Source organism: Geotrypetes seraphini, chromosome 4 (assembly GCF_902459505.1).
Source record: "Geotrypetes seraphini chromosome 4, aGeoSer1.1, whole genome shotgun sequence".
NCBI classification, from domain to species: domain Eukaryota; kingdom Metazoa; phylum Chordata; class Amphibia; order Gymnophiona; family Dermophiidae; genus Geotrypetes; species Geotrypetes seraphini.
In genome coordinates this window covers 41182845-41209772 of record NC_047087.1, presented here as the reverse complement: position 1 = coordinate 41209772, position 26928 = coordinate 41182845, and the positions used below count along the sequence as shown (strand labels likewise).

General features: G+C 46.2%; 2 protein-coding genes across 4 annotated transcripts in view; one reads left to right on the top strand and one right to left on the bottom strand.

Moving 5' to 3' along the window:
- Positions 1-26928, top strand: part of NUDT19 (nudix hydrolase 19) — a 69057-nt gene that overhangs the window by 29700 nt on the left and 12429 nt on the right. For all 3 annotated transcript variants that reach the window (XM_033940975.1, XM_033940974.1, XM_033940973.1), the window contains one exon: positions 21504-22393. In XM_033940975.1, coding sequence (XP_033796866.1) covers positions 21650-22393 — 744 coding nt within the window. In that variant the 5' untranslated portion in view covers positions 21504-21649. The remainder of the gene's footprint in view (positions 1-21503; positions 22394-26928) is intronic.
- On the bottom strand, positions 1997-2704 carry RGS9BP (regulator of G protein signaling 9 binding protein). The gene has a single exon (XM_033940976.1). It carries the CDS (start codon positions 2702-2704, stop codon positions 1997-1999), a length of 708 nt encoding a protein of 235 aa, XP_033796867.1.

Genomic DNA, 26928 nt, shown 5'->3' with positions numbered 1-26928 from the left:
CTCTAATCTAGTGTTATACCGAGTCGCTCATTTAGATCTTTAAATGACAATAGAGTAGCTGTTCCCCATATCTCAAAGGCTCACCTTGCCTCAACCAGAAATGGTGCATTTTTCTACTTGGTTCCAATATTGTGGAACAATTTACCAGTAGAGTTAAGGAAGGAAGAATCATTTCAAAATTTTAAGAGACATCTAAAAGCACATTTTTTTCAAATGGCTCTCCCGCAATTTTGAGTCCTATACATGTTCAGAAGGCCAAGGTGTCCTTTCCAGACTGTTTTTTTTTTCCTGTGAACTGAAGGACCTTTCATATCTCTATGGATCATTCTAGACTTTATTTCCTGATGAGACTGAATTCATACTCTAATAGGGTTTATAATGCCCCTTTTCAAGTTGCAGCAATACAGGCCTTAGATCAGGGGTGTCAAAGTACTTCCTCGAGGGCCACAATCCAGTCAGGTTTTCAGGATTTCCCCAATGAATATGCATGTGATCTATTAGCATACAATGAAAGTAGTGCATGCAAATAGATCTCATGCATATTCATTGGGGAAATTCTGAAAACCCGACTGGATTGCGACCCTTGAGGAGGAACTTTGACACCCCTGCCTTAGATGGTTGAGATTCAGCTTCCTAATAAGGAGGCAGAATAATTGCTAAAAATGGTTAACAGTAATAGGGTCTATACCATGACATGAGTAAGAAGATCAATGCTAGACCTGGGACTATGAAGAAACAATGAAGTAATAGTAATATGAATGGTTAATTTGTAAAATTCTCACCTAAGTCAAGTTCAGTTTCTCGGTCACTCCACTCTGTCCCATTTTCCATTTAAGGACCATAGACAGCAAGGTGGGGGGTCTTTTTTATTAAAGATTGGTGCATGTTATCTGCCACAGAACCTATTTTATTCATATGGGCCCTGCTCCTGATAACTTGTACTAATTAAAAAAAACAAAAACACTAACCTAAGAGGGTTATATCTGATTTTTAAATACTGTATGTCTATAACTTATGATTTTATGATGTAGATTTTTACGTTATTGTATTTTTAATTTTTTTAGAAAACTATGCAACTAATTCTCTCCACCCACAAAATTGCAATCACAGCTGGTCATAGGCTTTTCATTTTACCTTTAGGGATTCACATACAAATTAGAACATCCTAAATGAGGACATTTGCGCCTGCTCAAGTGACAGGTCTTAAAAAATCAAACACATTTTGACTAGTAAACCTTTCACACCTAAAACAAACCTAAATGAATAAGTACTGATTTACTATTTTTCCAATTTGAAAATGTTACTTTTTTCTCTCTCTAAAGTTTTGACTGCTTTTTATTCTTGTGATTGGAATTATATGCTGCCAACAGAGAGTGCATTAAGGATTTAGCAGAATATAGACTGTGCAACAGAGATAGAATTTGGACAAAATACATAATCTATATAATCTTCAATTACAATTATATATATTAATTTTAATATTACTCATTCTATATAATGCACATTTTAACCTGATACTGGTATATTAAATAATTGGGTGAATTACCTGGTTAAACCCAGATGCTTTGTAAACATGAAGCTCTATAGTCTATCAAATTAAGAATCATTTAGGCTATGAGTTAAAATTCAAATAGCAAACAAGTTCTTCTCTAAACTCTAGTCAAAACAGTCTCATAATCTCTGCATCTTCCTCATCAATAAAAAATAAGTATGAGCATTAGACTGTGTGTAAGAAATATATATATTTGTTATTTTTTAAAGTTGTTTTGTAAATTGCAGCCATTACATACTCTATAAGTAAAAACCTAATCCAACTTTGAAATGCAAGGTATGAACATTTTTCAATTTGATATCATTTGAAAAGGTACTATGGTCAATAATGCCTTTAAAATAAATTGAAATTTCACTCTTTAACATATTACATGAATAAATCAAATGATCTAAGATTTCGCCAACATTGCCAGCATGGAGGGAGGGGGAGAAATCATCTGTAATCCTAAGAGAGTTTGACAACACAGACAGCTAAAATTATAGCAATAATTAAAACAGCAGTAAAAATGATCCCAGCTACAAGTTTGCTAAGATCACAGGATTTATTGTCATTTGTAGAGATCATGCTCACTGAGGAGGCCCCTACACTCACAGTAGACTTCAATTCTGCTCCTGGGACCTGTTTGGCTTCTATGGTCCAGTGGGGGACATTAACCTTCATTTCCATCTCATACATCATCTCCTCTACTTGGTTGATTTCATCTTCTAGCTCCTTGAGGTCAATCACATCTATGTTGTGGTCTGCCTCATATTTCAGGTTGTGCACACTCATAGCCCGGGCAACCACACCTGAGGTTCCCCCTGTCATGCCTGTTTGCAGGAGATGCTTGGCGGGCACATTCAGCGGGAACTCATGACTCAGCTCCAGTGCCCTCCTCATATCTACCTCCAGGATTTCCATACAACTGGAGAAGAGTACCCAGAGCCGCTCAACCTCGGCTTTGTCCTCATGGCTAACATTTTTGTCCTTTAAAATGGCAGTAAGCTTGTTCCTGTTGGCCACAGCCAGATCCTGCGCTTTCTGACTGGTCTTCTTCAGCTCCTCTCGCAGGCTTTTGGAATCTGAGGTGCCTCCAATGGTAAGCACCAGGTGCCGGTAGCAGGCAGTCACTTTGTTGAGGGTGTCCAACAGCACTTTGCACTCCTCCTTCATTATGACTGAAAGCAGGCTCTTCAGTACAAACTCCACTGACACCCACTGCCAGCGTGGGGATGCTTAGGATTGTATCCTGGCTCAGGCTGGGAAACCTCTTCTACTGGTCCTCTCAGGAAAACACAGTGTGCTTCGGAAACCTCTCCCAGGATCCAGCAGAGGCAATTGGAGAGACCATCCTCTGTCGAAAGAATCCAGCTGCTTCCCAGGAATCTGCTATTGCCTCCACTTCACCTTCTAATCAATGCTGCAACAATAAACCCGGCACTTGTGGCTCAGTCTCCTGCCAAAGGATGCTCATAGCTCAGCTGGGGCACAGCAGTGATTCCCGTGTTACTAAGGATTACCTGCAGCCTGTCTCTCAGAGCTCGTATTATATCTTCTAGCTGCGGATTGTGGAGCTGTCTGGCTGCTCTCTGATCACAAAGCTAAACCCCTGTCTGCCTTCTGTCTGACATGCGCTGTTTATACTATTTACACTGCTGTGGCTGCTGTGTGTCCTGTATCTGACATGCAAATTACTTTAGAGAACAGATCTAATGATATAGGTAAAAGGGGCAACTGCCTCATAGCAGGGGACACATTGCATAAGCACAAAGGGTTCTGTCTCATAACACTTGTCCTAGTTTCAGTCAGCAGCTTCCTTCCCCTGCAAGGGGACTGGGTAAAACACGGACCCTATGGAACGTGCAGATCTTAACTGCAAGCCCTTAAAGATCTGCTCTCCTCAGGAGTGAGAGGGATCCGTGAGGTTTGTGGGAGTTAAAATGAGGTTCCATGCATAACCCATGCCATGGCCGCTTTTTTTTTAAGGTAGTGCAGTAGTAATCCACATGATCCTAGTTTTATCTAGTTCCCCTTTTAAAAATAAAATAATTGATCCTGAGAATTTCCAGGGGGTTGAAATTAAAGGGGGTTGCAGTGCTTTCTTTGTTGCCAGGTACTGCATGAGTCTTTGTATACTCGAAGTACTCTAGCACCCACAGAACTGGTACTGAGCAAAAGCAGGGAAACTGCTATCCTCTTAGTTCTGCTGCGTGGTTAACTGAGCAAAAAGCAACCCGATCGGAGCAAATTTGAGGAGCTGATCTTGTTTGCACTAGACTATGACTATATATCCTAGCCACAGTCTAGGTGTAATGTTTCCTAGGTGCACTGTGCCTAGTATGAGGAAAGACTAAAAAAGGTTAGGGCTCTTCAGCTTGGAAAAGAGAATGCTGAGGGGAGGTATGATTGAAGTCTACAAAATCCTGAGAGGAGTAGAACGGGTACAAGTGGATCAATTTTTCACTCCGTCAACGATTACAAAAACTAGGGGACTCTCGATGAAACTGCAGGGAAATACTTTTAAAACCAAAAGGAGTAAATATTTTTTCACTCAGAGAATAGTTAAGATCTGGAACACGAAGATCTGGAACGCGTTGCCAGAGGTTATGGTAAAAGCAGATAGCGTAGCTAGTTTTAAGAAAGGTTTGGACAAATTCCTGGAGGAAAAGTCCATAGTCTGTTATTAAGACATGGGAGAAGCCTCTGCTTGCCCATGATCAGTAGCATTGATTATCCCAGGACAAGCAGGCAGGTATTCTCACTAGTGGGTGATGTCATCAGACAGAGCCCCGGTACGGACGTCTCACAAGCACGTGTTGCTTGTAGAAACTTAAAGTTTCTAGATGCCCGCACCGCGCATGCGCCGGTGCCTTCCTACCCGGAGATCCGGGCGTGTCTCCTCAGTTCTTTCTTTTCCGCGGAGCTGAGAAGTTCAACTTCATCATGCGCTAGCTGAATTCAGTTAAATTTGCCTTCCTTGTCCGCGTTTTCGCTTTCTTTTAATTACAGTTAACAGTTCTTTTCTTTTCGTAAAAAAAAAAAAAAAAAAAGAAGATTATTTCCTCCGGCGGGTCGAACGGGCCGGCCACGTGGCTCAGGCCCACTGGCTTCGACCTCGCGGCGGAGATTTTCCGGCCTATGTCCCGGCCAATCACCGGTTTTAAAAAGTGCAGCAAGTGCCAACGCGCGATTTCACTCACGGACTCTCACTGGCGCTGTTTGCAGTGTTTGGGCCCTGACCACATTCCGAAATCGTGCAGGCCTTGCTCTACCCTTACGGCACGCTCATTCAAGCGGCGTTGCCTATTGTGGGAATCGATGTTCAAGATGGACGCAGCTAAGGATCCCTCAGCCTCCACTTCATCCGATACCTCCCCGGTTCGGGCAAAACCGGCATCGACCCCTCCTGCATCGAGCGTGGTGAAACCGGCATCGCTCGCCCCGACACCATCCACGAGCTCGACGTCGGTGCCTGCCCCGGTCTCCTCGGTTCAGGTACCTCTTCCTTCCACAGTGCCACCAATGGTCATCAAAGTGCCGAAAGCTACTAAGCAGAAGCACTCGGCCTCGAAGAAGCGCGATGTCCGTGCAGGAGGACCCCCTTTCGGTGCGGATCCCTCCTTATCGGCTTCGCTACGGTCCGTGCTGGAAGCTCAATTCGTTGAGCTCATGCAGACCATCGGACCCGGGCTCATCACTGCCATACAGGGTGACCTCCCGGTACCGATCCAAAGGGGCGGCCTGCCCCCTCCCCCTCCCCCACACCGTTCGACCTCGACAACCGACGAGAACGAACGGGGGAGGGCGGCGATGCACACGCGGCAAGCCTCGCTTACCGATATGCCGCCATTAGAACCCATTACGCCTCCGCGCCAACATGGGACCAGACCTCCGATCGATACTCGAAGCCCTGGGCATAGTCAGGAAGAGTTCTTCCGTACTCCTTACCAGACTTGGGTAGCATCGCAAGAACCCGCATCGCAAACCCAGTTACGATCCACCGCTTCCAGCCCTATCCACTTGGGGGCCTCGGGAGACCATGCGATGCACAGACGATCCCGATCCCCGTCCCGCCACCGAGACGGGCACCGATCGAGACACTCATCCTGGCACTCCTCACGCCATTCGGAAGTGTCACCGCAGAAAAAACTGCAACGTAGGGGATACTCCTCATCAGAGGTGTCCCCTCCGAGGGGCCCGGAGTACGAGGAGACACCGGTGTCCGATTCTCCTTGTCACTCCCCGATGTCCACGGACCTGGAGGCCTCATCATCCTCCAGCCCATCCCACAGACCGACGCTGGCGGAACAATTGTCCTTCTCATCATTCCTCCGACAAATGGCGGATGATCTGGATGTGACCCTTGACACGGGCTCCAGATACTCCAAAGAGTATCTGGACACCATGCATTTACCTAACCCTCCAACGGAGTCGCTTCGGCTCCCCTTGCACAAATTACTGGACCAGACCTTCATGCAGTGCTTCGAAACGCCGTATTCCATACCGGCGATCCCCAGCAAACTCGATGCTCGATACCGCATCGTGCACCATAAAGGGTTCGAGGGCCCTCAACTCTCCCACCAATCCCTACTGGTCGAGTCCTCCCTTAAACGCTCTCACCCCTCCCAGGTCTACGCCTCTGTACCGCCGGGCCGAGAGGGGAGAACGATGGACAAATTTGGTAGAAAATTCTACCAAAACTCCATGATGGCGTCACGGGTGCTGAACTACAACTTCTTTTTCTCTTCCTATCTGGAGTTCTTCTTGCCGGTGCTCCGCAAGTTCACTCCGTTCATAGACAACCAAGCTCGATTCGAGTTCGAGGAAGTAGTAGCCTCCCTCTCCCAATTACGCCTCCAGCTGATGCAATCCTCCTTCGATGCATTCGAACTCTCGGCACGCGCCGCCGCAAGCGCGGTAGCCATGCGTCGCCTGGCATGGCTCCGTACTATCGATATGGATCCCAACCTACAGGACAGACTCGCCAACGTACCATGTGCTGGAGCTGACCTGTTCGATGAGTCTATCGAAACTGTTACCAAGAAGCTGTCGGATCATGAAAAATCTTTTCAATCCATCCTACGGCCCAAACCCAAACCTCAACAGTCTCGACCATCCAGGCCACCCCTGATTTACCAGCGGCGTTACATGCCCAGACAAACGCCTGCTGCGAGACAGCCTGCGAAGAGACAACCTCCCCAGAAGTCTCAGCAAAAACCTCAGCCACCGGCTGTACCTAAGGCTCCCCAGCCCTTTTGACGCCCCTCCCGGGAGCATAACCTCGGCCTCTCCCATAGGGGGCCGCCTCCATCTTTTTTACCATCGATGGGAGGCCATAACCACGGACCTATGGGTCCTCACCATCATAAGAGAAGGATACTCTCTTCAATTCCATCGGGTCCCCCCGGACCATCCTCCAAGAGAGTATCCTTCAAGCTCGACGCAGACCGCCCTTCTTCTTCAGGAAGTCCAAACCTTACTTCAGCTTCGGGCTGTCGAGCCGGTCCCGTCAGACCAATTGAACCGAGGGTTTCACTCCCGGTACTTCCTCGTCCCGAAGAAAACGGGCGACCTGCGACCCATTTTAGACCTTCGGGCCCTCAACAAGTTCCTGGTCAAAGAGAAGTTCCGCATGTTGACCTTGGCTTCTCTATACCCCCTCCTCGAGCAGAACGACTGGTTATGCTCCCTGGATCTCAAGGAGGCCTACACTCACATCCCCATTCACCCGGCCTCCCGAAAGTTCCTCAGATTTCGGGTGGGAAATCTGCACCTACAGTATCGAGTGCTACCATTCGGCCTATCTTCATCCCCCAGAGTCTTCACAAAGTGCCTGGTGGTAGTGGCCGCAGCACTCCGGGACAGGGGTCTACAGGTATTTCCATACCTCGACGACTGGCTCATCAAGGCCCCGTCAGCCCCAGAGGCCACTTCGGCGGCCTTGGCTACAACCTACTTCCTCCAGAATTTAGGCTTCGAGATCAACTTCTCCAAATCTCATCTACAACCCACCCAGTCCCTCCCCTTCATCGGAGCGGTCCTGGACACCACCCGACTCCGAGCATTTCTGCCCCAGCAACGCATGGAGTCCCTTCTTCATCTCTGCCAGTCGGTGGCTACTCGCCAAACCCTACCGGCGAGACAACTGATGGTGCTCCTGGGCCATATGGCCTCCACAGTACACGTGACACCCTTTGCCAGACTCCACCTCAGGATCCCCCAGTGGACCCTGGCATCACAGTGGAATCAGACATTCGATCCGCTGTCCAAACGCATCGTAGTCACACCTGCTCTTCGGCAGTCTCTACTTTGGTGGATGACCTCTTCGAATCTATCCAGAGGTTTGCTGATGCACTCTCCCCCCCATCAGAAAGTTCTCACAACCGATTCGTCGAATTACGCATGGGGGGCCCACCTGGAGGGTCTCTGCACCCAAGGATTCTGGACCAGTGCGGAAAGACTACACCAAATCAATCTATTGGAACTCAGAGCCATCTTCAATGCGCTCCAAGCTTTCCAACACCGACTCCACGACATGGTAATCCTCATTCGCACAGACAATCAGGCCGCCATGTATTATATCAACAAGCAAGGAGGCACGGGCTCGGCCCTCCTTTGCCAGGAAGCTCTACGAGTCTGGGACTGGGCGGTGCGCCACAACGCCCTACTCAGAGCAGTATACATCCAGGGGGAGAACAACGTCCTAGCAGACAAACTAAGCCGTCTGCTACAACCGCACGAATGGACTCTCCATTCCAACCCCCTTCACCAAATCTTCACGCAATGGGGGACGCCTCAGATAGACCTCTTTGCGGCTCCCCACAACGCCAAACTGCCTCAGTTTTGCTCCAGGATCTACACTCCTCATCACCTCGAGGCAGATGCTTTTCTACTGAACTGGGGGAAACGATTTCTATATGCGTTCCCACCATTCCCGCTGATCCAGAAGACTCTGGTCAAGCTGAAACTCGAACGGGCCACCATGATTCTAATAGCTCCTCGGTGGCCCAGACAACCTTGGTTCTCCCTCCTACTTCAACTCAGCAGCAGGGAACCAGTACCACTTCCAGTGTTTCCTTCACTACTTACTCAACATCAAGGATCACTACTTCATCCCAACCTGCAGTCTCTCCACCTGACAGCTTGGTTCCTCTCAACGTAACCCCTCACCAATTCTCACAAGAAGTGAGGGAGGTCTTGGAAGCTTCCAGGAAGCCCGCCACTCGACAATGCTACTCCCAGAAATGGACCAGATTCTCATCATGGTGCGTTTCTAGGTCAAAGGAACCTCAGCGAGCTTCCTTATCCTCCGTGCTGGACTATCTCCTACACCTATCTCAATCTGGGCTCAAGTCCACATCCATACGAGTCCACCTGAGCGCTATTGCGGCGTTCCACCAGCCTCTACAAGGGAAACCCCTCTCGGCCCATCCGGTGGTCGCCAGATTTATGAAAGGACTCTTCCATGTTAACCCTCCTCTCAAACCACCCCCAGTAGTTTGGGACCTCAATGTAGTCCTTTCCCACCTCATGAAGCCCCCGTTTGAACCACTCAACAGGGCCCCTCTGAAGTATCTCACCTGGAAAGTGCTTTTCCTTGTAGCCCTTACGTCCGCTCGCAGAGTCAGCGAACTCCAGGCATTGATGGCGGACCCACCATTCACAGTATTCCACCATGACAAGGTGGTCCTCCGCACTCACCCGAAATTCCTGCCTAAGGTGGTCTCCGAATTTCATCTCAACCAATCCATTGTACTTCCAGTATTCTTCCCTAAGCCTCATTCTCACCACGGAGAATCGGCCCTTCACACTCTAGACTGTAAACGTGCCTTGGCTTTCTACCTGGATCGCACCAAGCCACACAGAACCACTCCTCAACTTTTTGTCTCCTTCGATCCTAACAAGTTGGGAAGACCCGTATCAAAGCGCACCATCTCTAATTGGATGGCGGCTTGTATCTCTTTCTGCTATGCCCAGGCTGGATTATCACTTCCTTGTAAGGTCACAGCCCATAAGGTCAGAGCAATGGCAGCCTCAGTAGCATTCCTCAGATCAACACCAATCGAGGAAATTTGTAAGGCTGCCACCTGGTCCTCGGTTCACACATTCACCTCACATTATTGTCTGGATACTCTCTCCAGACGGGATGGACAGTTTGGCCAAACAGTATTGAAAAATTTATTCTCTTAAGTCGCCAACTCCCCCTCCATCCCACTGAGGTTAGCTTGGAGGTCACCCACTAGTGAGAATACCTGCCTGCTTGTCCTGGGATAAAGCAATGTTACTTACCGTAACAGTTGTTATCCAGGGACAGCAGGCAGCTATTCTCACGTCCCACCCACCTCCCCTGGGTTGGCTTCTCAGGCTAGCTACCTGAACTGAGGAGACACGCCCGGATCTCCGGGTAGGAAGGCACCGGCGCATGCGCGGTGCGGGCATCTAGAAACTTTAAGTTTCTACAAGCAACACGTGCTTGTGAGACGTCCGTACCGGGGCTCTGTCTGATGACATCACCCACTAGTGAGAATAGCTGCCTGCTGTCCCTGGATAACAACTGTTACGGTAAGTAACATTGCTATATTGCTACTTGGGTTTTGGCTAGGTACTAGTGACCTGGATTGGCCATCGTTAGAACAGGCTACCGGGCTTGATGGACCATTGGTCTGACCCAGTAAGGCTATTCTTATGTTCTTATGCTTCGGGACAGGCTTGGTAGGTAACGCATAGATTAATTTTCCTATTGCTTTTCATGTCTGCACACAATGGAATAAGGCTAATAATTGTATTTTAAGATGTAGATAAGTGTGAATCTTTAAGAATGGAAGTTCTGCTAACCTGATCCAGGATGGTCAAAATTTGCATAGTCACAGGTATGCTTGCTGCTAAATTGGGATTGCAGGAGCAATCCAGCGTTTCAGATGTACAGCTCTGCAATTCAGAGTTCAACAGCTCCCGTTACACCTAATTTTGCTTACAAGGTGGTCATTTTAGGGGTTCTTTTCATTCCAAACTATTTTGGATGTGTGCGCATGTTGGACTCAATGAAAATTCTTCCATATAAAACCAAATTTGGCCCTAAGTGTCAAGGAGTTAACACATTCGCTTTTTCCCTTATAAATGCTAGAAACAGTAGCCCTCTGCATCCCATACAGCTAAAAATACAGAAATATCTTTAAATTTATAAAATTCTGATACTTCAGAATAATATAACAGACCATTGAATGGTCAGGTTAATCTTCGGACTAAAGAAATTCGATCATATATCACCCTGCTACCGGCAGTTACATTGGCTACCGATGGAAGAACGCATAAAGTTTAAATTCGCCTGCTTCTGCTTTAAAGCGCTAAACGGACTTGCCCCTAAATACATAATTGACCTTTTCTCCTTCTCTGCCAACAGACACAAGAGAAGCTCTCATTCCTTCTTCGTTTCCCCCCCAGTTAGAGGTTGTAAACTGAAAAAACACCATGAACACCTTCTTTCACATTAAGCAGCATTGTGGGGTAAAGACCTAGATCAACTGCTTTCACCCACTACTTATGAGGAATTCAGAAAACGTCTAAAAACTCAACTGTTCCTAAAATATCTAGACAACTGACCTGCTCATCTTCTTTCTCCTCCATAGTGTTTCCTCTGTCCTATTAATCTCTTTCTCCTCAACAACGCATTTCCGGTTCTATTAACTCTCCTCTTCCCCCCTCTTAAATTCAATCAATTTGTACCTCGTTTAATCTATTGTAAACCGCATAGAACTTAACGTATTGCAGTATATAAACTGTTATTATTATTGAGGGACTGAGCAAAACGAGGATCCTGTGGACCCCATGCAGATCTCTACTACACGGTCTTTTAAAAAAAAAGTGTGCATGGGGTCCGCATGGATCCTTGTTTTAACTCCTGCAGACCTCACAGATCCCACTCACCCCTGAGGTGGGCAGAATTTTTAAAGCATGCAGTTAAGATCTGCAAGGTCCATGAGGTTCGCGTTTTACCCAGTCCCCCATGCAAGGAGCGGAAGGTGAGGTGTGAGACGGCAGCAGACAGAACACAGTTTATGTATGTCTCCAAAAGTAATATACTGTATAAAATAGTGTTATTTTATAAAAGGTTTCCTAGGTAGGAAATCCAAGTAGTTATCTACTTTGAGGCTATTTTAGAAAGACAATTGTTTTGTTGTTTGCCTCCCTTCTGCCTCCAAGGCAACGGAAGTTTTAGGTCTAATGGAGCAATGGATGACTGAATTTAGACTGAAGCTTAATTCAGGAAAAACGAAATTCTTTGTAGCTTCACCATGCCCATTTGATACTAAGATATCATTGAGTATAAATAAATTCAGCTATCCTATTCAATCTATCATTAAGGTTCTGGGAATAATACTGGATCAGGGCTTAACTCAGTTCATTAGGGTATATTTTGATGTTTCATCATTTAGAGTTTTGGTACAGTCTCTCATACTAAGCCAGCTTGATTATTGTAATATTGCCGACTTGGTGATTTTCCAGAGGAATATGCAGCGATTGCGAATGGTTCAAAATGTGGCGGTTAGGTTGATTTTTAGATTGAAGAAATATGATGATGTAACACCCTCCTATCGAGTACTGCATTGGCTGCCAATGGAGGTATGGGTGAAGTTTAAGTTTGGTTGCTTCTGCTTTAAGGCTTTGTTTGGTCTATCTCCCAAATATATAATTGAGCTTTTCTCTTTTGCAATCAACAGACACAAGAGAAACTCATTTGAATTTTGTTTTCCTGCCTGTTAGAGGATGTAAATTTAAAAAACATCATCAAAATCTTTTTTCATATCAAGCAGCATTATGGGGCAAGGATTTAGAACAAATGGACCGGATGGAATTCACCCAAGAGTCTTAAAGGAATTGAAGGTTGAAATCGGAGAGTTATTGCAAAAACTTGCAAACCTGACAATCAGAACTGGACAGATACCGGACGACTGGAGGATAGCGAACGTCACGCCAATTTTCAAAAAAGGATCCAGAGGGGAACCGGGCAACTATAGGCCTGTGAGTCTTACGTCTGTCCCCGGCAAGATGGTTGAAGCACTGATCAAGGATAGCATAGTCCGGCACTTGGATGCACACGACTTGATGAAACCCAGTCAACATGGATTCAGGAAAGGGAAATCATGTTTGACGAATTTACTCCAATTTTTTGAGACCGTGAACGAGCAAATTGATAGTGGGAAGCCGGTGGACATAATATACTTGGACTTCCAGAAAGCGTTCGACAAAGTCCCACACGAAAGACTTCTCAGGAAACTACAAAGCCATGGCATAGAGGGAGATATACAAAGATGGATAGGCAAATGGCTGGAAAACCGAAAGCAGAGAGTGGGCATAAATGGGAAGTTCTCAAACTGGGAGAAAGTGACTAGTGGTGTACCCCAGGGCTCGGTACTTGGGCCGATCCTTTTTAATATTTATATCAATGACCTGGAGGAAGGAACATCCAGTGAGATCATCAAGTTTGCAGACGATACAAAACTATGCCGGGCAATCAGATCGCAGGAGGATAGAGAGGAACTCCAGAGCGACTTGTGTCGGTTAGAAACATGGGCGGAGAAATGGCAGATGAAGTTCAATGTGGAGAAATGCAAGGTAATGCATTTAGGCAATAAAAATAAGGAATACGAGTATACAATGTCAGGTGCAACTCTGGGGAAGAGTGAACAAGAAAAGGACCTGGGTGTACTGATAGATAGGACCCTGAAGCCGTCGGCACAATGCGCGGCAGCGGCAAAGAAGGCAAATAGAATGTTGGGCATGATAAAGAAAGGAATCTCGAGTAGATCGGAGAAAGTTATAATGCCGCTTTATAGGGCAATGGTCAGACCACACTTGGAATACTGCGTCCAACATTGGTCTCCCTACCTAAAGAAGGATATAAAACTGCTGGAGAGGGTGCAGAGACGAGCAACAAAACTGGTAAAGGGTATGGAGAAACTGGAATACGAGGATAGACTTATAACACTAGGATTGTTCTCCCTTGAGAAAAGGAGACTGCGTGGGGATATGATCGAGACCTTCAAAATACTGAAAGGAATCGACAAAATAGAGCAGAGAAGATTATTTACATTGTCCAATTTGACACGGACTAGAGGACATGTAATGAAGCTAAGGGGGGACAGGTTCAGGACTAATGTCAGGAAGTTCTGCTTCACTCAGAGAGTGGTTGACACCTGGAATGCCCTCCCAGAGGAGATTATTGCGGAATCGACCGTCCTAGGCTTCAAGAGCAAACTAGATGCATATCTCTTTAAGAGAGGCATATAAAGATATGGTGGACTATAAATTACGCCAGGTGTACACCTGGCAGGGCCTCCGCGTGTGCGGATCACCGGACTTGATGGACCGAAGGTCTGATCCGGAGATGGCAGTTCTTATGTTCTTACTGACAGTTATGGGGAAGTTAGGAGACATTTAAAGACATATCTGTTTATGAAATATTTAGGCAGCTAATAAGCAAAATTTTATTATGGACCATTTAGATCATTATAGTGTTTTTAATTATTAGCTTCTTAATTTTTAGTTCTATTCAATTTCTTTTTAATTGTAATTTTTTAATTATTGTAAACCACATAGAACGTCACGATCTTGCAGTATATAAACTGATTATTATTATTACACCTTATCTGGTGTAGCGGTGAAGCGGGGCAGGAGCGATCTTCCTATGCTTCTTCCCCATGCAGAGCCATCAACAAAAATGGCTGCTGTGAGTTCCCATGGTCTCCTGCCCTACTTCACTGCTAGGCCACTAGGTACAGTGTAGAGAAGTCCGGGAGGTGGGGGTGGGTCAGGATTTAGAAACTTGCAAATAACCGAAGTTGTGAGTTCTAAACCCGCAAATTTGGATGGAGAAATGCACAGCATTCCAAGAAAAGAACCTTATAAGAACATAAGAATTGCTGCTGCTGGGTCAGACCCGTGGTCCATCGTGCCCAGGAGTCAGCTCACGCGGCGGCCCTCTGGTCAAAGACCAGCGTCCTAACTGAGACTAGTCCTACCTGCGTACGTTCTGGTTCAGCAGGAACTTGTCTAACTTTGTCTTGAATCCCTGGAGGGTGTTTTCCCCTATGACAGACTCCGCAAGAGCGTTCCAGTTTTCTACCATTCTCTGGGTGAAGAAGAACTTCCTTATGTTTGTACGGAATCTATCCCCTTTCAATTTTAGAGGTTGCCCTCTCGTTCTCCCTATCTTGGAGATGGTGAACAACCTGCCGTTATCTACTAAGTCTATTCCCTTCAGTACTTTATATAAATTGTGAAGCATGGAGGTGGAAGTTAGAGAATGACACGGTGGCTTTTACCCATGGGTAACCCACTGAAACGGGGGGGGGAGGGGAAAAAGGGCACACTGCGGGTATGGGGACAAGGCCATCCACCGCCCCGTGGAGCGGGGAATGGCCTTGTCCCCGCAGTTAAGGGAGGGAACGCACACGGTCACCGATCGCATGCAGCCCCCTCCCTCCTTCCTACCTACCAGCCGAATCTATCTCCCTCCCTCCCTCTTACCTTCGCGGCGTGTTAGTAAAGTAACTTGCTTAAGCCAGCCGAGCCTGCCTGCAGTCGCGTGTGTGTGGGCGGAAGCTTCTCCTCCATCACTATGTCCAACATTCCTCCCCCTTGCATCCACCATCAGTCTGTCCCTGTTCCCTTTCCACCACCATATCCAACATTTCTCCCTCTCACCCTTCTATTCCCCATGCATCTTTATCTCACTCCTCTCTCTGCCCAATTTTCCTCTTTCTTCCTTTCCCCATGTGCACCATCTCTTTCCCTCTCACTCACACATTTGTTCCTAACAATTCTCCCTTTCTGTTCCCTCCCTTGCTCCTATGTCCCAAGTTTGTGCCCCCTCCCTGCCTTTGTCCCAAATTCGTGCCCCTCCCATATCCCAATGTGCTCCTTCCCCCCCCCCTCTTTTCTCCCTTTGTCCCACTATCATGTCTCCTCTCTCCCTTACTTGTTTGCTCCAGGGCTGCACTCGTTCCCTTCAAGACTGTCCAGCTGGGCTGCTCCTTCCTGCCTTCAGCCGCATAGGGACATGATCAGCGCAGCTCTTACACACTGCATGTGGTTGACCCACAAGCCTTCCCTCTGATGTCAGCTGTTGACATCGGAGAGAAGACTTCCGGGTCAGCCACATGCAGCGTGCAAGAGCCACTGCACGCGTTCCTATGTGGCTGAAGACAGAAAGGAGCAGCCCAGCTGGACGGTCTGGTAGGAGGTAACTGGGATTCCTACTGACCCGAAAGGCTTCCCTCTGACATCGGACAGAAGCCTGGGTGGCTTCAGCAGAGGAGGGAATGCAGGAAGGAGGGCATGGGATACCCAGCTTTGGCAAAGGGGGCAGGCAGGAAGGAGGGCATGGGATCCCTGCTGGCGGCGATCATTAAGGAGGAAGGGGGTGGGAGACCCATGCAGTGCCGCATACCCAGCAAGCAGCTCGCATACCTTATGGGTACGCGTAACACGTGTTGAGAAACTCTGCTGTAGACTACAAGGTATTGTAAGGTAGTCTGGAGGGGAGTGGATCTATCTTTTGCATAATGTGATTTCAAGTATTGCAATTATGATCTTGTATAGTAGTTTATATGGTACTACTATTAAATATTTATATAGCGCAACCAGACGCACGCAGCGCTGGTAGAGTGTTCCAAATAAATGCTTTTTGATACAAAAGTTAAAGTGAATTTAAGTCTGTAAATTTGGGATAAGCTTCTTAGAAATTATCCTTTCTAGAGAGATGACATCAGTTGTCACTCTAAATATGATGCTAAAGTCATCTATTGTAAAAGCTCTGTGGTTTTTAGTTTCAGTTTTCATTAGCTGAGGACCATATGTGTGGAGGCTATGTTGCTTGGAGGTAAAATATGGTCTTTAGTTAAATTACCGTATACTCGAATATGAACCATTTGAATAGAAACAGATACCATTCTTCCCCCCCCCCCCCCATTTTTTAGGGGAAAAATGGTAATTTGAATATAAACTAAGGGTTTATATTCCACCATGTTTTCCTTACCGGTTATGTCCCTCTTCTGCCACCACAGCCATTGGGAGGCCCCCCTCAAACCAGCAGAGTTCCCCCGTTGTCAGCACCTCCACTCTTGAACTGAGAGTTCTTCTCATCCCCTTGACCAACCACACATCCAGACCGACCGGATTGCCCTCCCCCCTTCCAGGCCAAGTGGCAGGTTGGGGCAAAAGCAATTCCTGCTTGCTTCTGTGCATGCTTTCTCAACAGTAAAAATGGTTGGAAGTCAAAGTAACCATTTTCAATTTGAGAGAGAGCATGGGAAGGAGTGAGCGGGAATCATACTTTCCCCAACGTGCTGCTAAGCCACCAGAGAAGTGCAGTAGGCCTGGCGGGCCTTCCTGTGGCTCCAGGAGGGGAATGAAGAGGGAGGGAGGAGAACTCTGCTAGTTCGAGGGGGATGACAGTGGTGGTGGAGGAGGAGGGGCACACTACCGGGAGCAAGATTGGTAGGAATGTGTGCATCAGGGGAGGGAGAGAGGGCTTGAATATAAACAGAGAACCCCATTTTTGGTCCAAAAATCTCAGTTTATATTTGAGTATGTAAGGTACATATATTCTGACTTGGCTACTATTCGGGTGATTCTAAAGAATTTACAGGCTTTGTTTGATATGCTGAAAATAACAACATTTTAATGAAAAAAGGTACCTTTCTTGTACAATCACACCTTTATTTTGGGACCAGCGGGTTATTTCTGTCAACCCCCCAGGACTTTGTAGGAAGCCTCAAACTTCAGAGACTTAAACACCTCCCCCTCATCACTGGTTCTGCAAACATCAGTCTTCCTACAAGCCAGGCTGTAGGAGCTTATCTTTTCTGCTCGTGTTTTATTTTGTGTATTTTCAGTCTTTTTGTGCACGGGTTTCGCTCTCGTGCTGCACAGTTTCCCTGCAGGGACAGTTCCGACTGGGAGATCATATATCTTTGGAAAAAGTCTGCTTCTGAGTGGTTTCTCTGCGTGCCCTACCCTCACCCCCTCTAAAATCCTAAAAAATTTGATGGATTCATGCCTCATTTGTGGTGGATGGCTGTCTGATGCACAGTCATGTTCCATGTGCGCTGTGGCTCATGAGAGTGCGAGGCTTGCCCAGGTTCAGTGCATTCGACCTCCAAGGACGATCTTCTAGCATCTTCTGCCCTGACTCCCATGAAAATGGCGAGGGAGGGTCCTGGGCCGAAAAACCTCATGAATCCTCCAAGCAGTCTAAGACCAGTGCACAGAGGGCGGCTCCTGCTGTGGAGGTTGGGTTTCACCCAGATTTTGTTCATATGCTTTATCAGGCTCTGCCAGTCTCCCTTCTGCCGGCCCCTGGACCGGTCTCAGGAACCCCTGCTGTGGTGGACCAGGGCCTTTTCTCTTTTCTTCCTTTGGGGGGCAGACAAGTAAGCCAGTGGTGTCCCTGGTTGCGCCAGATACTCTTGCCATGCCTCTAATTATGCCGGGGGGGGGGGGGGGGGGGAGCATGGCAGCAGCCGCAGATATAGCGGATCTCCAGGATTCTGATTAGTGCAGAGTCCCTGATGTGGGAAGGATCCCACGGTGCATAGATTTTTAAGTACACTTATCTTGTGGATTTGATCTCTGAATCTCTCCAGGATTTGAAGCTGCAGTCTGAGCAGCCTCTCACTGCAGAATGTTCCATAATGAGTGACCCAATGCCACAATCTGCCTCTTTTCCTGATCATCCTGATCTGGTTCAGATTCTTATGGAAATTTGGGAAGCGCCTGAGAGTCCCTTGAAATGTGCCCTTGCCATGTTTCTATCCCATGGTGGATGCCTTTAACAAGTGCTTTGCTTCTCCGATAGTGGATTCCTCGGTGGCGCAGGTCACCAAGCATAGTTCTCTCCCCAGTGACTGGGGAGTGGTCCTGAAGAATGTGCAGGACCACTGCGTGAATTTCATCCTTAAGTGACTTTTTGATTCAGCAGCCACTGGCATTAAAGTGATGTCAGCTTCTTCTTTCATGGTCCGGGCTTGTCATTCCAAGCTCCATCACGATTCTGATGCCAGCCAGCATCCCCTCCCACACACATCGGGAGGCGGTTGTTGGCTTTTATGGCAGAATGGCAGACAATAACCTCTGATTTCTGGGTCTTGGAGTTACTCAGGAATGGCTACAAGCTGGAGTTTCTCTTTCCTCTGACTGAATATTTTTTGGATTCCCTGGTGAGCCATCCTGAGAAGACAGTTCGGGTGCAGGCCACAGTCTGCAGATACTCGATATTGCAGCCATAAAACCCGTTTCAGAGCACAACTTGGGCTCTGAGAGATACTCGATATACTTCATTGTTCCAAAGAAAGGCTCAGAAGATTGGAAGCCGATCCTGAACCTCAAGGCAGTCAAAGTGCCTCGCTTCCACATGGAGACAGTGTGCTTCATGATTGCTTTGGTGGTGCTGGGGGGAGTTCTTAGCCCCCTGGATCTGATGGAGGCATATCTCCACATTCACATTTTTCCAGACCACAGGAAATATCTGAGGTTTCACGTCCTGGAGCAGCATTTTCAGTTTGCAGCGATGCCCTTTAGGGTTAGCAACGGTGCACAAGGTGATGGTGGTAGTGGTGGCGGCCCATCATTGTGTCCTGGTTTACCTACGTCTGGACAACTGCTTGATCAGAGCTCCCTCAGAGTCTGAGGGGTGCTGAGCTGTTCATCAGGTAGTACAGTTGCTGTAGCGCTTGGGAGGGATAATCAACTTCAGAAAGAATCATCTCGTGCCCACGCAGGATTTGGAATACCTGCAAGTTTGATTTCACATGGGACAGAACACAGTGTTCCTGCCTGTGTCCCATCAGGAGAAGCTTCAACAGGTTAGGGACAATCTAGACACTCCGATCCCAATGGCATGGCAGTACCTACAGGTTTTGGGATTCATGGTGGCAATGATCAATGTGGTTCCTTGGGTGAGGGCCCTTCTGCGTCCACTGCAGGATGCCCTACTTTCGTGATGGAATCCCCAGATGGACCTGTTACATGCACCCCTGCCCTGGACGACTGTAGAACAGAACAGTCTTGCTTGGTGGCTCTGACCCTTTTCGCTGTCCAGGGGTATTCCCCTCCGGATCTCGGACTGGGTGATTATGTCTACAGATGTGAGTCTCACAAGCTGGGGAGCGGTGTGCATGAAAGTGCCTATTCAGGGCCAGTGGGCTCCCTCAGAGTCAAGTGGTCGGTCATTCGCATGGCTCTTGAGCACACGGCTTTGAATAGCAGGGGCTATTCTTCAGCAGTGGTTGCCACATTGCTTCACAGCAAAAGGAAGTCCACAGTGGCTGCATATGCAAGGGCTTGGAGGTGTTACCAGGCCTGTTGCGCCCTTAAACAGGTCTGTTCCATTGATTCCTTGTGTCCTGGAGTTTCTGCAGAATGGCCTGAAGAAGGGCCTAACGGTAGCTTCGCTCCAGGTGCAGATTGCCGGTCTTTCATGTTTGAGCCCTCCTTTGAAGGGCTCATTGGCAGCTCATGCAGATGTGGCTTGTTTTATATGGGGCGCTCTGTGACTTATACCTCCGTTGTGCCTTCCCTGTCCGACTTGGAATCTTAATCTGGTTCTCCGCTTTCTAGCTTTTTCGCCATATGAGCCTCTGGAGCAGGCATCCGTTATGGATCTTATGATCAAGACTGTGTTTCTCAAGGCTATTACCTCAGCCCATAGAGTTTCGGAGCGTCAGGCTCTTTTCTGCTGGGATCCTTTTCTGCGTATTACGGATTCCGGTGTGATTGTGCACACTGTTCCTTCTTTTCTTCCAAAAGTGGTCTCCACTTTCCATGTGAATCAGGAAGTCCAGCTTTCTGCTTTTGCTTCCTCTGGTTCAAGGGTCCAGGACCAGGTGTTGCAGTCTTTGGACATACGCAGGATTTTGTTGCGGTATCTGGAGGTCACCAACAAGTTTCGCCTCTCTGACCAACTGTTTGTTCTGGCAGCTCTTGCCCGCAAAAGTAGGCCAGCGTCTAAGGCCACCATTTTCAGGTGGATCTGTATGGCTATTTCCGCGGCCTATGAGGCGGCCAGAAAGAAGCCCCTCCCCCCTCACGGTGCGGGTTCATTCTACCAGAGGTGTTTTGTCCTCTTGGGCGGAGTCAGCTGGATGAGATTTGTAGGGCTGCTACCTGGTCCCAAGTTTTACAGGGTCAATATGGTGGCCAAGCATGATTCTGCTTTTGGTGCCTCTGTTTTGGCAGCGGGCTCATCAGTTCCACCCTGAATTTTAGGGACTGCTCTGTTACGTCCCTCTGGTCCCAGAATAAAGTGGGATTGTACATGAATGAAAGATTAGGTTCTTACCTTTGCTAATCTTCTTTCTTATAAATCCACACTTTATTCCGGGAACCTGTCCTATTTCATGCTGATTCACCGATCGTCTGCCTTTCATGTACTGGCAAGCTGGATTTCTGTTTTCTGACCAGCCTTTATAAGAATGCTATCAGAATAAATTTAGCACTTAGTTTGGGGGTCCCTAGTTCAGGAGTTCCCTTCTGACAGTGCAGGCTGTCTCCCTTTAGCACTGTTTTGTTGTTCAGGTTTCTCATGTTTTATGACCTGTTCTCTCAGTTTTCATTGGTGCATTTGTTGCTATGAGCAAATAGATTTACTTGCCAGGGAGTTTGTTATCCTCTACAGATATTCCTGGCTGCTTTGCTACTGACTGATGTTTGGAGAATCAGTGATGAGGTATGAGGGGGAGGATTTTAAGTCTCTGAAGTTTGAGGCATCCTACAAAGTCCTGATGGGTAGATGGAAATAACACACTGGTCCCGGAATAAGGTGTGATTTACAAGAATGAAGGTTAGCAAGGTAAGAGCTTAATCTTTTGATGTTGCCTTTGTAGAATAGGTGTATTTAAGGAATTTTTATAAGTGTTTGGCTGTAAAAATTATCCTCCCCCAAACATAATTTGTTGTATGTGCATTTTTACAGAACTCTTTTGAATATATGGTAATCAAGAATTCTACAGAGTGAGAAAAACCTGAAGAGGAAACAGCACGCAGAAAGTATTAGATGAGCAAAACTGGCTAGCACAACGGCTAAAAGGAGAGCTGGCTGATTGGTAGGAAACAACCACGATGAATGTGACATTAAAGCACTGGAGAGAGGCTGCTTCACTAATTATAACAGGAGGACTCAGAGATACAAATGCAGTGTTGAAACACAACCATGTGTCTAGTCTGAAGAAGCCAAGTAGACAGACCTGGCTGCCAAAAACTGCTTTTGATTATGAAGTGCTTTTACTTCAGCGCAGCACTGCAAGTAGTTTCATGCCTGATACTTATGTCTTTCCAGGTGGCCTTGTAGATGATTCAGACTTTTGCAGCGATTGGATGGATGTTTTTAAATTGCATAAGCATAAGCCAAACTTTGGTCTCAGTTCTGTTAAACAGAATCCCAGCTCCAGACCTCCAGTGTTTCTAACAGACAGAACCAAGTTTGGCTCACCAGTTTCTGGAGATGTAGCATTCCGCATTTGTGCCATTAGAGAAACTTTTGAAGAATCAGGAATTTTGTTGGTTATTCCAAACAGTTGTGACATAAATTCCAATGAACGCTTCACAAAGGTGATAGAGCATGATCAAAAAGAACTTGCGAAATGGAGGCTGAAGGTCCAAAGCAGCCCTGCACATTTTATTCATTTGTGTACAGAGCTAGGATGCATGCCTAATATTTGGGCACTACATGAATGGGGAAACTGGCTGACGCCTGTTGCATCTAAAAATATAAAGAAGAGACGATACGACACTGCCTTCTTCATTTGCTGCTTAGAAGACAAACAGTACACCGAAGATGATCAGAAAGAAATTGTTTCTTTTAAGGTAATTTAGATAGTGGAAAAAGATTATGAGAATATATCTGAACTTAATAAATACTGCACTGAGTATGTCCTTAATATATTCCCCTCTACTCTTTTACTGTGTGACAGCTTTTATGAATTATTTTAAGGAATTAAGCTCCATTACTGTAGGAGCAGTAGGGAGTCCATAGAAACATAAGGAGCAGTAGGGAAACATAGAAACATGATAGCAGATAAAGACAGAATGGCCCATCTAGTCTGCCCATCCACAGTAACCAGAAGAACTGTTACCATTTTGAGTCTACTGTGTTCAGCTATGAGGAGAGACACATCACACAATCTGGAATACTCTGGAAATGGGAAGAAAATAGAACCAAGAGAGCCCAATTCAAATCAAGTCATTTAATCCTCCTTACCCCACACTTAAGTTCCAGTAGGGTAAGAAGGAAGTGCATTGGTCCCTCCTTACCCCACCAGAGTCGCTGTCAAATATCTGAGGCCTGCCCACTGATATCTGGGCCCAGTTTCCACCATCTTAAATGGCTTGCAGCCAGGTGGGCCTACCTTGCTAGTGGGTCATGCTAAAGGGACACACTTACTTATGCAAGAGCTCACAACAATAACAATAGTAGCTATGTGATGCTGGGTTCTATGTTAGGAGTCACTGCCCAGGAAAAGGATCTAGGGAGTTGTTGAGGATACATTGAAACGTTCGGCTCAATTTGCGATGGCGGCTAAGAAAGCAAATAGAATGTTAGGAATTATCAGGAAAGGAATGGAAGACAAAGATAAAAATGTTATAATGCCTTTATATTGCTCTATGGTACGGCCACAACTTAAATACTGTGTGCAATTCTGGTTGCTGTATCTCAAAAAAATATAGCGGAATTAGAAAAGATACATAGAAGGGCAACAAAAATAATAAAAGGGATGGGATGACTTCCCTATGAGGAAAGGCTAAAGTGACTAGGGCTTTTCAGCTTAGAGAAGATATGGCTCAGGGGTGATATAATAGAGGTCTATAAAATACTGAGTGAAGTAGAAAGGGTAGATGTGAATTGCTTATTTACTCTTTCCAAAAATACTGGGACTAGAGGGCATGTGATAAAGCTACTAAATGGAAGATTTAAAACAGGGGAGAAATTTTCTTCACACAACGTGTAATTAAGCTCGACTCGGTAAACAGTAACTAAAAAGATACTGAAAAAAGTAACAATCAGAAAATATTAATATGACTGGTTTCCGAAGTGTTTGGCAAATAAAATAGTTTTTAAAGATTTACAAAAAAGTTGAAAAGGACCATGACCCCTTAAAATAAAAGGAAGTTCGTTCTATAGTTGAGAAAATTTGAAAACCAAGGATTTACTGAAATTCTTGACTCTTTTGATTCCTTTCACTGAAGGAAGGGAGAGTTTGACTTGTTGGGTGCCTCTTGCATAGGAGAATCTATAAGCATTCCATAATAAAGGGACAAGAGGGATGAAGATACCATATAAAATTTTAAAAGTAGTACATGCACATTTGAAGTGAATCCTGAGATAGACCGGAAGCAAGTGAAGGTTTAAAAGCAAAGGAGACACATGGTCGAATTTACTTTTTCCAAAAATTAATTTTGCAGCGGTATTTTGTATCAGTTGGAGTCTTTGAAGGCAGGTCTTTCTTATGTTGAGATAGCATTACAGTAATCTAGCTGGGATAATATGATAGATTGGACCAGAACATAGAAGTGTTGTTGTTGGAAAAGGTTTCTGACCTTCCTCAACATTCGAAGGCTAAAAAAGCACTTCTTGACAAGAGAGTTTATTTGATCCTTAAAAGTAAGAGAAGAGTCTATGAGAACTCCCAATATCTTGGAAGAGAACTCGATCTGCAGGGAGACCCCGGAATCCAAAGTTACAGTTGGAGGAAGATCTTGTTTGACGAACTTGCTGCACTTCTTCAAGGGAGTAAACAGGCAGCTAGACAAAGGTGACCCGGTCAACATTGTATATCTTGATTTTCAGAAGGCGTTCCACAAGGTTCCACATGACCGACTACTTTGGAAAATTGTGAGCCATGGAATCGAGGGTGAAATACTCATGTGGAGTAAAAACTGGCTGGAGCATAGGAAACAGAGAGTGGGGTTAAATGGACAATACTTGGACTGGAAGAGCATCACCAATGTGGTGCCGCAGGGCTCAGTGCTTGGACCTGTGCTCTTCAACATCTTTATAAACGATCTGGACATTGGTACGATGAGTGAGGTGATTAAATTTGTGGACGATACAAAGTTATTCAGAGTAGTGAAGACACAGGGGGATTGCAAAGATCTGCAATGTGACATAATCAAGCTCGAGAAATGGGTATCAACATGGCAAATGAGGTTCAACGTGGATAAGTGTAAAGTGATGCATGTCGGCAACAAAAATCTCATGCACGAATACAGGATGTCCGGGGCGGTACTTGGAGAGACCTCCCAGGAAAGAGACTTGGGAGTTCCTGATCGACAAGTCGATGAAGCCATCCTCGCAATGTGCGGCGGCGGACAAAAGGGCGAACAGAATGCTAGGAATGATTAAGAAGGGGATCACGAATAGATCGGAGAAGGTTATCATGCCGCTATACCACGCCATGGTGCGCCCTCACCTGGAGTACTGGTCTTCATACATGAAGAAGGACACGGTACTACTCGAAAGGGTCCAGAGAAGAGCGACTAAAATGGTTAAGGGGCTGGAGGAGCCCCTTACAGTGAGAGATTGGAGAAACTGGGTCTCTTCTCCTTTGAAAAGAGAAGACTGAGAGGGGACATGATCGAAACATTCAGAATACTGAAGGGAATAGATTGTTCACCCTCTCCAAGGTAGGGAGAACGAGAGGGCACTCTCTAAAGTTGAAAGGGGATAGATTCTGTACAAACGTAAAGAAGTTCTTCTTCACCCAGAGAGTGGTAGAAAACTGGAACGCTCTTCCGGAGTCTGTTATAGGGGAAAACACCCTCCAGGGATTCAAGACAAAGTTGGACAAGTTCCTGCTAAACTGGAATGTACGCAGGTGAGGCTGGACTCATTTAAAGCACTGGTCTTTGACCTGGGGATCGCCGCGTGAACGGACTGCCGGGCACAATGGACCACTGGTCTGACCCAGCAGCGGTAATTCTTATGCTCTTAAGACACTCTAATTTTGGGCCTAGCCATAAAAGATTTGTTTTTGCAGCATTTAGCTTCATCTGGACAGACATAGCCCAGGCTTGGAGTTTGGAGATACAATGATTTATTTTAAAGGCTGGGTTGGTAAGATCTGAATATCTCAATCAATATAAAGATATCATCTACATAGGTGAACAGTGTTTCCCAAGCTGGAGAATGTGGTAAAATCAGTTAGCTTAGCGGGGTTTAAAAAAGGTTTGGATAATTTCCTAAAAGAGAAGTCCATAGGCTATTATTGAGATGGCTTGGGGAAATCCATTGCTTTGTTCCTAGGATAAGCTACATGGAATCTATTTTACTATTTGGGATCTAGCTAAATACTTGGGTTGGCCCCTGTTGGAAACAAGATACTGGGCTTGATGGACCTTCGGTCTGTCCCAGTATGGCAATTCTTATGTTCTTATGTAGGTATTTAACTCCCTCTCTCACTTTCATCCTAGGTGAGTATCAAAGGTTTTTATCCTACTTGCTGAATCATTCACTGGTACTATGTACTTCACAATTGCAGTCATCAAGGATCAGGGCAGGTATGGAGAATTAGAGAACTGTCTTCATAGAAATAACATTAAAGCCAGACCTAGAAACCTAAAGCAAATCTCCAACTTTCCTACTGTACCCACAGTGAGCAAATTAAAGATTGCCTGTGTTAACACCAGTTCTGTTACATCTACTCTGGATTCTGTACATATGATGTTCAATTCCAACACGCGAACCAGGTCTTGGCAGAAGTGACACAGCTTTCAGCACCTCCCACATTGCAATGGAGAATAGTGGCCCCTTCAGTTTTTTCATTCTGCAAGTGAACCGTGCAGAGGTGCTTCTGATCTACTGTGCTTTATTTTTCTTTTTTTTATCCATGAAAGTTCATTCTTTTTGGCAGTTTCGGTGCCTTGAGACTCCTCATTCAGGGGATCTCTGCCTGGGGACGGATGCAGGTTCCATGGAGCTGGACTGCAGCTTCATAGAGCAAACTTTCGGGTGGATCCGTGGGATCAACCTGCTGTGTACCACTTCAGAACTTGGAGTCCATTCCTCTGGAAGCCAGCTTGTCTTCTGAATTTTTTCAGAGGCTTAAGTGCAGGCTGAGGGCACCCTGAGTAAGAACCCTCGGGATATCAAGATGCCAGCTGTGTATTTCCTGCCCCTGTTGCGCTTCAAGGTTCCATGAGGGTGGAGGTTTCGGTTGGGGTCAGTCCTACTGGCAGCCTGAAGACTTAAAGGATTGGAGTAATTTGGTGAAGTTTCTAAGGCAGAAAGTCTTTTCCCTTCACTTCAACTGAAGGAAAAAGCTGACAAACAAGCACTACACAGAACTGTGTGTACAACCCAATTTTCCAATGGGAAAACTGGGGGGGAGGGGGGTTGGTTGGTC